This window comes from Hippopotamus amphibius, chromosome 10 (genome assembly GCF_030028045.1).
Source record: "Hippopotamus amphibius kiboko isolate mHipAmp2 chromosome 10, mHipAmp2.hap2, whole genome shotgun sequence".
Classification (NCBI taxonomy): Eukaryota; Metazoa; Chordata; class Mammalia; order Artiodactyla; family Hippopotamidae; genus Hippopotamus; species Hippopotamus amphibius.
Window position 1 is genome coordinate 115,287,414 of NC_080195.1, and position 15,193 is coordinate 115,302,606.

Genomic DNA, 15,193 nt, shown 5'->3' on the forward strand with positions numbered 1-15,193 from the left:
TGCAGTCGTAGTCCACGGAGGGGTGAGAGCATCGGCGATGGAGACAAGAAAGGGCCACAGTGAAAGCTGGGAAGCAGGGAACACTTCCTCTCCCCCATGCCCGTTCAGATGATGACTCAAAGGGCCAACGAAAATCCCCAAAGATATCCACGTTAATAAATCTGAAATCAACCATATTATCAACTTTAAATAAAAAATAATATGCTACAGGGCTTCCTAGGTGGCGCAGTGGTTAAGAATCCGCCTGCCAATGCAGAGGACACGGGTTCGATCCCTGCTCCAGGAAGATCCCACATGCCGCAGAGCAACTAAGCCCGTGTGCCACAACTATTGAGCCTGCACTTTAGAGCCCGTGAGCCACAAATTTTGGGCCCATGTGCTGCAACTACTGAAGCCCACGCGCCTAGAGCCCGTGCTCCGCAACAAGAGAAGCCACGGCAATGAGGAGCCCGCGCACCACAACGAAGAGTAGCCCCCACTCACCACAACTAAAGAAAGCCCACGCACAGCAAAATAGAGAGACCCAACACAGCCAATAAAAATAAACAAATAAATGAATTTTAAAAAATATTTCTAAAAAAATTAAAAAATAATATGCTACAGAAATACTGACATTCAAAAAGCAAAGAAACTGGTAATTTAAAGTTTTAAGTGCCTTGATTTCAAGGACTAAGATATCAGTTTTAATGCCAACAGAATCCAAGATTTGAGGGGGGCATGTGCTCAGAGCTACTGGTGTAACTACTTAATTAAAGCAGCAACGCTTGGGGACAGTGATCCTCAAGCTTCACTGTACATCAGAATCCCCTGGGAGATTTGTCCAAACACTGCCTGCTGGGCCCTGTCCTCAGCCTAAAGTGGGCCTGAGCATCTGCATTGCTGGCAAGTTCTCAGGTGAGGCTGGTAACTGCTGGCCTGGGAACAGACTTTGAGAATGACTGCTTCAGGACAACAGCCACATCTCTCATCACTAACAAAATAAGATCAACACACAACTGGCAACAGCAAACAAGGGAACCCAGCCTGGGGAATGTGAAAGAGCGGAAGAATGGAAGGCGGTGGAAGGCAGCTGCCCTGAGAGCGCCTCAAAGACAGACGCTGGAAAATGGAACATCACTCCACCCAAGAGGAGAAGCAGCTCACGGACACTTCCTCCAATGGACAAAAGAGAAGAGATGTGGCCTTATGACCTAGGGGTCTGGGACAGCAAAGAAAGAACAAACAAGACATGGGGGGAGGCGGGGGATTAGTGCCAAGAACAACGCAGGCATCCAAAAAGCCCTGGAAAAACAAAGGGAGTCTCCACATTTTCTAGAGACCCTTTGCCCTAGAAGGAAGATTAAAACCTAAGGCTAAATATTCAGTCAACAATTGCGAAATGGCTGGCAAAGCTTCTCTTAAAACAGGTTTCTTAGAAACTGGGGTGGGATGTATTATGCCACAACATGACTTTCAATGGAATTCTTTATTTTGTCCCACTAATCCTGGCCACCCAAGAAACCAACTATATCAATCAAGTGCTATGCTTTGAAAACTACATATCTGCCTTTTGTAACAATATTAAATGAAAACATATACAATTATGAATGAAATGTGAACTGACAAGAACAAAATGAAAAAAAAAAAACCTAAGATAAAATCATTGGTGGCATAAACTTTTTCTTTGCAGTTAACTTTTAATTTTGTCTTGTATTATTAAACTATATATTACTCAAACACGGTAAAGAAGATATGAAATTACATTTCTACAAGTTTTACGTGTAAAAATATGTAGCAATTAATTATGACTACCCAAAAGACTTATTACGGTAATTTCATAACCTCTCACTCTCTATAGCTGCTTATGACCTTACTGCAAGCTAACAAAGGGACAGGGTTAAACCATCCCTCTCTACCCCACAGAATTCAAAGGCAGTATCAGGGATGCCACCTCACCCACTCCAGGCTCTCCAGGAGGCGGCAGGTGGTGCCTTTGTGCTGTACGAGGCCACCACCTTGCGGCCAGACGGGAGCACTGCCGCCACCTTCTGACAACACTCCCTCCTTGCATTTTCAACTTGGCCCACTGCCACCTAAAACGAGGGCAGGGATCTTCACGTGTTCTGATGCATCCCATATGCCTACAGCAGTGCATGGCACCTAGCAGGCACTTTGTAAACATCTGTCACGTAAATGAATTTCCTTCTTTACACAGTCCTTCTGCTAATCCTTCATTAGAGAAAAACTTGGCAATTTTGATTATATGTCTCATTCTTCTACAAGGAGAATACATTGCTTTTGCATTTTTTTTTTTAAAACCAGGGACAGAAATAATACATATATAGTACATTATATATGCTCAAGACATAACCTTACCCAGCCTCAGTTTCAGAACACAGACGAGGCTGCCACCCAGCCTAGACTGTATTTCAACTGCTAAGCTTTAGCATTCAAAACGAAGGAGAAATCTCCTGTTAGCTGAGTAAAAGGGTAGCCTAGACAGGCTATCAATATATAGAGACAATCTAAATCACAGGCCATTTCAACAACTATGTATCTTCTGAAACTTATAATCCTTTTTTGACAGTTTTAATAACATGAGAATGACATCAACTTATTTGCAGGAAGGGTACAGAGAGGCATAAATTAAAAGTGCACTGACTGAAACCCAGCTAAAGAAATTTAAACTATAAAAAGGGGATCAATTTCTCCTACCCTTTATCACTTGGCACGTTTGTAATACATTATTAGTTATAATATTTAGTATATTATTAGATATTTCATGTTAATATGAAAATAATTTATTTTTAATCAAAATAGCTCAGTAAGGAGTCTCAAATCCAAAATAAGGGCTTTTTAATAGCCAACAACTTTTACATTATCACTAACAGGTTTAGAAAAGAATTGAGAATTAGCTACTGATGGGGTCCATCTTTACTACGAGCTGAGATCTGGAGCGTGTGTTAGTTTCCCAGATCGGCCATAACAAAGTACCACAAACTGGGTGGCTCAGAACAAACATATTCTCTCATCATTCTGGAGGCTACAGTTTGAAATCAAGGTTTCAAGGCAGCAGGGACATGCTCGCTCTGAAATCTGTGGAGGAAGGATCCTTCCCTGTCTCTTCCACCTTCTGGTAGCCCCAGACGTCCCTGGGTTTGCAGCAGTGTAAACCCAACCTGCCCCTGCCTTTACCTGGACTCCTCCCTGTCTCTTCACATCATCTTCCCTCTGTATATGTTTGTCTTTGTGTCCAAATTTCCTCTTTTAATAAGGATACCAGTCATACTGGATTAGGGCCCACCCTAAAGACCTCATTTTAACTTAATCAGCCTATCAAAAAAATGTAAGTTGAAAAAGTGAAAAGATGAGAATATTCCAGGATTCACTAAAAAAAAAAAACAACCACCCTCAGTTAAAGAGTTTAAATGCATTTCCAGCCAAACAACACTTCAATTAGCTGTCAAATTTTTAAAACAAACCACAGGGAGTCGGGGAGGAGAGTTGGGACCAGAATACGGAAATAGCATTTTTTCTTCCTGCACTGCCAAAAATCTTTTTTCTAATGTAAAGGCCACTGGAGCACTCTTTCATAAGAGGAAGAAAATGTGTGACTAAGAAGAATCTATCTGTCCTATGCTGGCACCGCCAATGTACTTGGCACTACCTCTACACACCTCCACATTGGAGTTCCTCACTCTACCTGTGAATTATCAAGGAAAAGGATCCCATCTTATCCTCTGTATATTCGCACATCACCTAGCAGAGGTGTACGCACATACCAGGTGTACAATGACTGCCTACCTGATTATCAACTGAATTCTATCACAAAAAACTAAGATCAACACTGCTGAACTCGAATTCTGTTAGTTATTTCCCAAACCAAAGAGTCAGGACTTATGCTTTTCATTTCCTGGCATAAAATACGTTAACAACTGGGTGGTCAGGCATGATCTATTCAAGAACTGTGTGTCTCTACCTCCTCCACCTTGGCTACCTTTCTACTATTCAGTCCATAAGCCCCTAGTAGTCAATTTTCCCCGTTCCCAGTCCTCTGCATTCTGGACAGTCTCCATGTGCCCTTCAGATCTACTCTCCAACCTGTTCTGTCCCAACAGGTACGAGGTTGAAGTCAGCGTCCACAGCTATCCGGCCCCCTTGCTATGGCTTCTTGTTGGATCTGGACAGTGGGCCCCCCACAGGAAGCAAGGACAGGAGGCACTAGGACATCGACCTCCCCACTGCATCACCCCTGCCAGGTCCATGCAGACTTCCTCCTCCTAGCTGAGGCCATGGTCCTGCCCAGCACCCACCGTCCTGTCCAGCACCCACCGTCCTGTCAGTCTGGCCAATCTCTGGGAGGCCACGACGCCCACTCTTCCAGGTCCTGGGCCTTCACCTCCCTTGTGCTGGTTCCCCAAACCCTGCCCACCCTGGTCTGTCATCTCTTCATGATACGCTCTGTTTACCCCTCTGTTTCCTGCCAGGGCATGCACTTGATACACTCTGATATTATCTCATTTGGGCCACAATAAACTCTTGGTCAAATTAAATCATCTCTTCTTGGCACTCACTCTTTAATGATTATCCCACTCTCTAATGATTCTCTCTCTAGTTCATTTTTTTTTCTTTCTTTCTTTTTTTTCTGGTGGCCACATTGCGAGGCATGTGGGATCTTAGTTTCCTGACCAGGGATCGAACCCACGCCCTCAGCAGTGAAAGTACAGAGTCCTAACCACTGATTGCCAGGGAAGTCCCTAGTTCCTATTTCTATGGGCAAGAATAACTCTTCTCTGAGCTGAAACAGAGGTCCCCCTCTCTTCTTATTAATATCAAACTCTTGGGAAATCCATCTCAAAACACCCCACAAATGCTTCAGAAATCCTGTAGCGCAGTGCTTTTCAAACCCCACTGCTAAGAACTTGAGTGCCTTACGGTTCTGTAAATATTTAATTAGTGTTTCCATTTCACAATATGTTTTTTCACTGTTTTATTGGGAAATAATATCAAACTTACAAAATGTTACATGAACAAATACAACGAATACCACATACCCTTTACCCAGAGACTTACCTACTGTTAACATGTCACCACGTGTGCCCATCATGTGGACCATGCACAAGTACACACAATACATTTTTTCAGCCAGTTTAGGGTAAGTTACACGTATCATGGTCCTCCACTTCTAAATACTTCAGTGAATATTTTCCAAGAATAGAGATAATGTCTTAGTTACCCAGTATACACGGTTGTCAACTTCAGAAAAACTCGTATTAACACCTTTACCTAATCTACCACGGACATCAGAATTTTGTCAAATGATCTAAAATTGCCCTTTATGGCATTTTCTTCCTTTAATGTACAGCATCCAGTCCAGGATCACGTACTGCATTTAACTGTCACATATCTTTAGTCTCCAACAATTTGGAACATGTCCATAACCTGCCTTTTCTGCATGACATCACAATATATTTTTTTTTAAACTGAATTGTTTTATTATGTGTATTTTAAGCAAAATTGCCTTTTTCCTCTAACTTGCAGATAAAAATAACATAAACATGCTTCAATAAAGAGCAACCAGAACAGAATTAAATATATGTTGGAAATTGTGAATTGAGGACATCTATTTCCACTATCAATTTTTGCAGATGAATAGATATTAGTTATATTATCATGCCATCTAAACTAAAGAGCAATACAAATGTAATGTTTGTTACAGAGGAGGCTATAATACACAATCCTTTTTGAGGCTGATTCTATAGAAATTTATTGCAAAAAAAAAGAGAGATAAAAAACAACCTCAATCCAGAATCTGTCCTAGAAATTGGTGACCCTTACTCTCCTCCAGTTCTTTTCCCTTGGGTAAAGGTCCAAGGGATTTTTTGGAAGAAATAGTAAAAATAACAATAAAACACTTTAAAAGTTAGACGTAGTCTTTGGGACAGAAGAAACACACTAGTATTGATTTTATTCAATAAATAAATATTATTGTGTATCACTGTAGCTACACAATATGGTAGTGGGACAGCAATATGCCTCAGTAGCAAAAACTGGGGAGCATCACAACATGTTTTTAACAATTTAAAAATCATAACAACATACACAGAAGAACGTCCATTTCCAGCTAGCACGGTGATGTAGCAGATCAATCTTCCCCCCCAATAATAACTAGAAAAGCAGAATTTGAACAAACCAGGAAAAAGCTGTTTCAAGGTATACGAGAGTTACCAAGTCACACAGACCTTGAAAGCCAAGACCTAGAGAAGAGAAATGCACTGAAGTGAGCGAGCCCAACTTTCCAGCCCACGCTTCCCCAAGCCACCTGCATATTCAAAGGCAGCACAGGCAGAGGCAGCAAAGCTAGAGCGAGCACCTCACCAGACTGAGGAACTCGAGTACAGAGCTACGAGATAGCCAAGACCTAGCACAGGCCATGATCCTGGGTGAGACGGAAGCACAGGAGAATGAGCTGACGTCAGACGTCAGGGCCATCTTCCTCCCCCCTCCCTGCCCCCGCGCAGGCGCTCAGCAGTGTGCAAGTACAGAGGGGCTGCGGAGGGAGGCCAGCAGGCGGCAGTGAGTGGAGAGAGGCGAGGAGGCCAAGCAGAGCTGTCATCAGCCTCATGGCCCTGGAGAGATCAGCACTGAAGATCAGGGCCCGCCTGGACAGAAGGTCTCTGGGAAACGACTCAAGCATCAGTTAGACCCCACTGAAGAACTAAACCCTAGGAGGGAGAATGAACTAGAAACAGGCCAGCTTGAACTAAGACTGAAACCAGCCGTGAACCAGCTCAACCCCTGACTGGATGAAGGTGATCTACCCTGACTCCATTCTAACCTAGAGAAGCCAGGGGGAAAATCCTTGCTGGAGAAAAATATCATCCAGAGTTCCTACACGCTTCACTTTTCAAAATCCATTAATCAATAAAAACATTACCAGGACCACCAAGAAGAAAAATAGACAACTCGAGCAGATCAACAGGTGCTCCAGACAAGGGATTTACGAGACTCAGACTCTGAAATAACTGTGACCAATAGGTTCCAGATATAGGCAGCAAGCGAGTTTCATCAGGGAGCTAGAATAAAAGACAGCCAAGCAGAAAATCAACACAAAAACTAATAGTAGTATTTAAAAATAAATAACAAAATCAATAAAGAAATGGGAATCAGACTCACAAGTAACTAGCCACTATGACAAAAGACACTGTAGCACAAGAGGGAAAGACTGTCTTTCCAATAAATGGCAGTGGGTCAGTTGGCCACAGACAGCAAGTGGCTCTTTTTTAAAACAGACATAGAAAGCACAGCTTATACAACACCTTCATCATCACAGAAAGTTCTACTGGACTGTGCTCAAGAGCAAGGTACTACTGTACAGATTTTAAGTTACACAAAATAACTTTTTTTTCACTGCTAAAAAGTTAGTCAAATACCATATATCATGGCTGCACTACTTTGTATTCATTGCTGATCGTCAATGAACAAAATAAAGCTCGTTCACAGTACTAGCATTTAAATATATTTATTTAAACAAATAAATTTTTAAAGTTACAACTAATGTTGCAGATTTTAAAAAGTCAGCAATGAGACTGCAGTTTCTGTTTGGCACTAACATGTAAAATTAAATAATTCCAATGCCTCTGAGACTGATCGAGTTTCTGAAAGACTGCCACTAAGGTGGCAAGTTGGTTTTAAACTGTATCATTTAATATCTCAAATGCAACATAAGGCACTTGCAAAGTGTTTTCTATAAGACAACGAAAATTTAAACAGGCTGAGTGGCTTTTCCACCATCTTTCTGCAAAATGAACACCTGCCAACTAAGAAAGGCAAGAAGTTATTAGACTTTGTGACTTAATTGTGAAGCAAAAATATCTGACCCAATTTCAAGCTTCAAGATCCGTTTAATTGAAAACCATCCTGATAGTGCAAGGTGAACTTTCTCATTTGTAACTCCTTAGCTCTGGGATTTGTCTTTTTGCTCCTTAACAACCAAAATCAAAAATGGAAACTAGACACTGAGGATGGTACAATTGTCTTCCAAAATCTCTAATATTAAATTTTTGTTTTCAACAAAACACTTTCATTAAAAAAAAAAGACAACTTTATTGTACCCACTGATTTTAAAAGTAAATGCTATAAAACTAAATTTTTTAAATAATTAGGCAGAAAATACAACTTTCATTTTACATATTGAACAACCATACATTATACAAAATTTTATTTAAAAAAAAAAAGCAGGATTCTCTCAGTTTAAAACAAATTTGTGACACGCGTCAATGTGGTAGTAACTCCACTGCTGGAAGAATAGGCACCAGGAGGGATGAGAGGAAATGCTGAGCCCTGAACAACACGGATTAGCAGTGCTGACCCTCCCACAGCTGGAATCTCAGTATGACTCTGCAGTCAGCCCCCCATGCCCGCCGCGAGGAGGACTGCAGTTCCGCAGTATTACGTGGGCTGACCATTTCTTCTCACATCCCATCCACTGCATCCACACAGCCACAGTCCACACTCTAATGTAAAGTCCTTGATAAGCACTCCACCATTAGTCTTCCTTCACCTTCCAACGAAGTCCTCAACCTATCCTACACTTAGATACAAAAATCATCCCCCTGAAAATGCAATTTTAATCACTATCTTGATGTCATTTCCACATGCTAATTTCCAACTGCCTCTCCTTTCAAATTAAAAACAATAATCCATGATTATTTTGTCTCATCATAAACTACTCACATTTACTGACATCTGCTACACCCCAATCTCCGCTCCACAGGTCAAGCAGAAAAACTAGCTTATTAACCCACAACCAAGCCTGCTCACTCCCATTTGTGACTTTCATACATGCCCTACTCTAGCCTAAAACATCTTCCCATTTTCCTTCTTGTAAATCATGCCTCTGCCCTCAGTGCTCATCTGTTCCCTAAAGATTCTCAGGCAACACCCTCATAGGATTATTCCAGACTCTACCACCTACTGCCCAGTTCCTCAAAGGAAACTAAGTTACTGTGCTAGAGGCAGAATTAAGTCCCATTCACGACCTGACCCCCATCCCACCATCCTAAGTCCTCTGGCTGGCTTGTACAGCCTGAGCCCATCCAAACCACCAAGAGCCACACCTACTCTCCAAAAGAACCTTGCCCTGAAGTCAGGCGTACGGCCTCCCTCTCCTTCCTCCCTGCCTGCCTCCACTCCTACCTTCACGTTGCCCTTGTCACTGATTAAGGAGGAGGCACACAGCAACTCTCATACAGCTCAAAGCCAAGAACTGTCCTGGACCACAGGCCGGGGGAGGGTGGGTGAACCCACGTGTCAAACAGCTCTTGCTGCCACTGTGTGACCCTTGAATTGACTCTAAGGGACCCGTTCTCAGAGTGATGGCTCATGTGATTCCTCTGGGAAGACAGGCCCTTGGGAAGGCCCAGCAGCCCCAGTCCTCATGAAAAGATAAGGGGGCGGCAGGGAGTTTTTTCTTCCTCATGTCACCTGAGTGATAAGAGTTCAAGAGCCAGGGAACTCCCTGGCAATCCAGTGGTTAGGACTCCGCACTTTCACTGCTGAGGGCCTGGATTCGATCTCTGGTTGGGGAACTAAGATCCTACAAGTCGCACAGTGCAGCCAAAAAAAAAATGAATTCAAGAGCCAAAATTAGGTGAAAGATGCCTTAGGAGAACATCTTTTAGGCCAGGCCTCAAGCCAGAGAAGCAGAAATCTTCAAGGGCCAAGTCAAGTTCAAGCTTCACAGTGAAGCCTCCTGCAAGCACTCCAGTCCACTTGGACCCTTCCTTGCCTATACACCCAGTTACCTGTAGTACACAGTAGTTTCATGAGATACCACTGCAATTTAAAAAGAAGAGCGTTGGGACTGCCATACATACATTACTAACAAGAAAAAAAATAAACTTTAAATATATGCAGTTTATTGTATGGCAACTATATCTGAATAAAAGTTCTTAAAAAAATAAAAAATAGGGCTTCCCTGGTGGCACAGTGGTTAAGAATCCGCCTGCCAATGCAGGGGACACAGGTTCCAGCCCTGGGCCAAGAAGATTCCACATGCTGCGGAGCAACTAAGCCCTTGCGCCACAACTACTGAGCCTGTGCTCTAGAGCCCTTGAGCCACAACTACTGAGCCCGCATGCTACAGCTACTGAAGCTTGTGCGCCTAGAGCCCGTGCACCATAAGAGAAACCACGGCAATGAGAAGCCAGCACGCCGCAACAAAGAGTAGCCCCTGCTCGCCACAGCTAGAGAAAGACCGTGTGAAGACCCAATGCAGCCAATAAATAAATAAATATTTTTAAAAACTTTAAAAATAAAAAAATAAAAAAGAAGAACATGCAGGAACAAGAGGCTGAGTGGTCCCTCAGGACCAAATACTCAGCCAGGCACAGAGAATATAATGGGAGAACCTGCTCTCCCACCAACTTATACTTTAAAATGGGGATAAGACCATTCTGTCTAAAGGAAAAGCACAAGATGCTATGACAACATCTGACAGGAAGACAGATGTTATCTAGGCAGTCAGATAAGGAAGTGAGTCTGGGCCAGAGACTAAGTCCAATAATACAAAGCCTTTCAAGCCATGCCACAGTTTTAAGGTCTAGGGTGGTAGGGAGTTGGGGCTGGGGTTTTGTTTATTTTCTTGGTCTTTACCCTAAAAGCAAGGAGAAGCCATTGAAAACTGACTTAAGCAGAGGAGTGACAGAATTAGATGGAACTGTTACAAATTAGTCAGGCTACAGTACACAGAGTGGATTGGCGAGTAGCAACGAGTGAATGCTACCAGGAAGCGAGATTCAGGCAAAACGACAGGGGCATGCATTCCATTGGTAGCAGTGGCAATGGAGGCAGGCTGATGAATTCTGGATGTGTCCATGAGGGGAAACGTACAAGACGTACTGGGAGACAGGTCAGGGTGAAAGGGGAGTGGATAGCGAGAGGAGAGGGGCAACAAGGAGGATCCTGGGTCTCAGTCCGGATGGTGGTGCCCTGGGTAGGCTGGGAAAGCCTGGTGTCAGTGGGGTGGGGGAGGGACAGCATGAGTCGGATGTGAGAAAGTGAACACCTGTCCTGCAATTTTTGAGGCTGGGATAACAGACACAGAAAGCTGGTTGCCAAGTTAACAGGAAACAACATTTCTCCCCAGGACACACTGCAAGAGTCAAGTGTCCCAATGACCCCTTCTTTCATTGGCTGCAGATTTCACATTCAGAGAAAGCTTATTCTGTAAAATCCTAGACCATCAGAAACTGTGCTGCTTGGAACTACACTAGTAAGAACGAGGAAACATCCACTCTCTCCCGTGGGGTTGCAGTCACTGGGACACACAGCAGAGCCTTGACAGCCAGCTAGCTGCAGAGCCTCAAATAGAGGATTTCTAAACCTGAAGTTCCACCATCTACCTAAATTTTGCAGTGGGACCTGATGCTGACCCCTTCACACACAGCCCTACTTTGCTTGGAGCCCATGAAAACACAGCTTCATCTGCACTTCGTCTGGACTCGGCCCTGCCCGAAATCCTACAGCAACTCTGTCCTTCCCTTTGTTGGCAAGATGCCCACAGTTGGATGTGGTGTGTGGTCTCCCGCTCTGCAACAAGCCAATAACCTGACCCTGTCAGAATCCAGGTCCTTACTGATGGCTGCACGTAGACTGCCCTAAAACAAACACTTAGGATGTGAAATGAATGTGAAATAAACCAGAAGAAACGCCAACTAGGAGTTAGATACAGGGCCCTGAGCCTGGAGAAGTCACGCTAGAGAGAAACCTAGGAGCCCCGGCATCAAGATGGCAACTGAAGCTACCTGTGTGAAGCTTGCCCAGGAAGAAGCCATGGATTGAGGAGAGGAGGGGGCCGAGGCCTGGGCCTCCAGCACCTCCGCTAGCTGAAAGACTGCTGCAAAAAGAAGGACAAAATCAGCAAAGCCGACTGAGAAGATCAACAGGAAACGAGGTGACAACATGGCTGGGGAAGGCCAGGGACTGTGAGGTAAGATCTCCCAAAGTCTAACTGCGATCAAGTCGCCATGCAGCCGTTTGTGGGCCTCGTTTTTGTTAACCACTAGTTTGATTCTGACAGAGGGCTAATCTCCAAAAACTGACTTGTGCTAACCAACTCATGGCAAGACACTGATGTATTTTTCAGAATACCAGTTTATCAATCTGCAGTGAGAAACAGAACTACCCAGCATGCTGACACACTCAGCTGCTAGTCAGTACTTTCCTTCCCTAAAGATAAACGCACACAGGATGACTAACTGCTCTCCTGAGGTTGCCAAATGAGCATGAGACCAGAACAAAGAAAATTAAGAAGGCGACGACCTGGGGCTATGGTGACCTATGACAGAGAGCATGTCTGGCGGAGTCCTGCAGGAAACAAAGGAACCCTAGTGGAAAGGACTACTCACAGAGGGAAGAGCAGGGGTCAGAGACCCAACAAGGGATGGTAAGGCATCCAGCAACTAGCAGCAGCCGACCAGCAGAAAGAATGAGGGGGAAACAGTGTTCTTGGAGCCCAGCGAGAGCTGGGAGTGTGGACCAGGCCCCTAGGCAGGAGTCACAGCTGTGGAGGGAGCAGGAGGAAACACCCCAAGCTCCTCTGCCCACTGATGCCCTCTGCCAGGGAGCCCCACTGGCAGCCAGCAGGGAGCAAGAGGCACTCAGCCTGCCGGAGCCCACCTCCCCGAGCACCATACGGCAGGAGAGCGCGTATCTGCGGGCTCTAAGGAGAGAACACACGGCCAGGGAGCCATGGTACCACAAGCACTCTCCCTTCTAACTGGATATGTCGCCCCCTTGACCAGACTTTTCCACAAATCAGAAACTTCCTGTCTGGACGAGCGCTAAAGACACGACCTGAGCCCCCTAGATACGCCTCTTCTAGAGGCTAAGAAGTCAAAACAAACAGTCAAACGCGATGGTAAGTTAGCCTTAATCACTGAAGGCTGACTTAACAGTAACTCAACTCAGCCTCAATCAGGCAAGGACGAAATCGATTCGAAAGAGCTCCAAGAACTTCAACAGGCTCCTAGGCTGATACCCAACACAATCGCTAAGCTCAAATCTCAGACCCTGAATGGACACGTTCCAGCAGCTTCAATCGGTGCTGAAACTGACCTGTTCCTCCACCCAGAGATGAGTATCTCTACAGACACATCTGACTCCAGGCAAGGTTACCACATGGCAAGATCCTTAACTTACACAAAAAAAAACAATTTTTAGAACAGAGCCTTTAAATAATAAAAGCATAAAATTCTTCTGCCAAAGATGAAAGGTGGAGAAGAGCTGGTAACAGGTAACTCAGAAAGCTGGGAACACCTCCTCCAACACAAATTGACACACTCGTTTTGCGGGCACCTCCCCTTATGTCTATCTGACTGCCAAACGTATTTACAGAGCCTGTAACAGTACCTTAAAGTTTATTTACAACCCCTTCAGTTGCTCACAAGAGGTAAACCCGCTGAAACAGACTGCTGCCACCGTCGGTGGCTGCTAAAGAGGAAGCAGGACTCACTTTTTCCTACAATCTTTAATTTCTGGAAGCTTTCCAGTACCTCCCCGTTTAGTATTCTGGGTAAGAAGTCCCGTATCTGCATCACTTCAGTCGTCAGTCGTTCCAGGTCCTTCTTTCGGACTTTAACAAATTCTTCCTCGGTGCCCGCACGCTGAAAGCACAGGCAGATGGTAAGCGGAGTGCGCTTCTCCCGGAGAACCCGCAGCCCAGGCCTCACGCGCCCTCCCCCGCGGCCTGCGCCTGAAAGCCAGGCGGGCCGGCCGCCGGGAACAGGGCTCTGAGCCGAGTCCTCGAGGGCCCCGCTCCAGGGTGCGCGCCGGGACACGGGGCCCCGGGGCCACCCCCAGGGGCTGAGCGCGGAGCGGCTCCCAGGTCCACCTCCCGCTCGGGCCTCACGTGTGGCGGCCGGGCGGGCCAGCCGGACACGGTCCCGCGGTGGGGGCAGGAAGCGGGGCGCGGGGGGCACGGCCCCGCCCGCTGCGCGGCCTCGGGACCCGCACTTGCGGCTCCGGAGGCGGGGTCGCCGCCCCCCGCCCAGGCCACGCTGTCCGCGGCCGAGGCCCCGAGCCCCCCGCAACGCCCGAGGCGAGGCCCAGGCAGGCTGCGGGGCGGCCCGGCGCGGGCCCGCGAGCTGCACCCCCGGCGCCCACACCGACCCGGCGGCTCTCCTCAGCGCCGCCCGCCTCGCCCATGGCCGGCGCGGCCTCGGCTCCGTGCGCCTGCGCAGCGCCGGCGCGCCCCCCTGAGCCCCGCACGCGAGAAAGCGCGGGAACGCGTCCACGCCGTGCGTCGGGTACGGAGAGCCGCGAGGCTCAGGCCTCGCAGAGTTTCGGCGGCATTCTCCGCGCGCAGACGCGGGTGTGGGGCGGCGAGATCCCGCGTTGGCTCCTCTGGCTCAGGCGGGCTTGCAGACTCGGTAGCTGCAAAGCAGAAGGACAGGGTGAGGGTCCTGTGAGATACATCGAGTCGGGCCTCTGCTGTCTGGCGAGGGCTGTCACACCGAGGGGCGGCCCGGCACCCGCGCTCGGCTCCGAGCGCCCTGAGCTGAGGCCGAAGCTTTCAAACCGCAGGCGGCTCGGGAGGCCTGCGCCCCGCAAGGGAGCCTTGGCGGGGCCGGCCGGTCCGCAGCTGAGAGGGCCGCCGTGAACTGGGAGCCGCCGCCCGGCCCGCCCCCCGCCCCCCGCCCCAGCACGCCCCCTGAGCTCGCAAAGCAAGGCGCAGCCTGCGCGCTCAAGGAGCCGGGCGCCGCACGGCAGGACTTCGCCTGCGTGAGGCCGGCACCGCGTCCCCGGCGCGCGTGCCCTCCAGGCCCGCGGCCGGACCCGCACGCTCCCGCCGCCGACCCTAGCGGCCGGGCCCCGGGCCCTGGGGGTCGCCGGTCGGAGGGGCCAGGGCGGCCAGAGAGGGGGCCGCCCGCGGCATCCCGTCGGAACTCCTCCCCGCCTCCACCCAGCCCGGGCGGCCCGAGGAGTCCGAAGCGATCAGAGGCTCGGCGCCGCGTGTCCCGGGAACAGCTCCTGATCGCACGGGAACTTCGTGGGCGGGCCGTCCGTCCCTCCCCGGCCCGCACCCGGCGCCGGCTGACCTCGCCGTCCGCGGTCCCCGAGCTCTGGCGGCCGAGAGACTGCGGAGCCGAGCCTGCGCCGCCCCGCCCGCTGCCTCGCCGGCCGCGCTCGCTCCCAGAAGGCGCTGCGAGCG

The 15,193-nt window shown here is 47.8% G+C and overlaps 1 protein-coding gene across 16 annotated transcripts in view; it reads right to left on the bottom strand.

Annotated features, from left to right (window-relative positions):
• The window catches only part of HSF2BP (heat shock transcription factor 2 binding protein), an 84,287-nt gene extending 69,100 nt beyond the window's left edge, over nt 1-15,187 (bottom strand). For 5 of the 16 annotated variants that reach the window (XM_057696141.1, XM_057696140.1, XM_057696139.1 and 2 more), the window contains exons 1-3: nt 15,066-15,147; nt 14,152-14,415; nt 13,496-13,646 (exon numbers count right to left, since the gene is read on the bottom strand). In XM_057696141.1, the coding sequence (XP_057552124.1) occupies nt 13,496-13,646; nt 14,152-14,187 (187 nt within the window). In that variant the 5' untranslated portion in view covers nt 14,188-14,415; nt 15,066-15,147. Of the gene's footprint in view, nt 1-13,495; nt 13,647-14,151; nt 14,416-15,065 lie in introns of all 16 variants that reach the window. The other 11 variants (XR_009047644.1, XM_057696131.1, XM_057696135.1 and 8 more) reach the window with 6 other exon arrangements.
• Between the last annotated feature and the right edge of the window lie 6 nt (nt 15,188-15,193).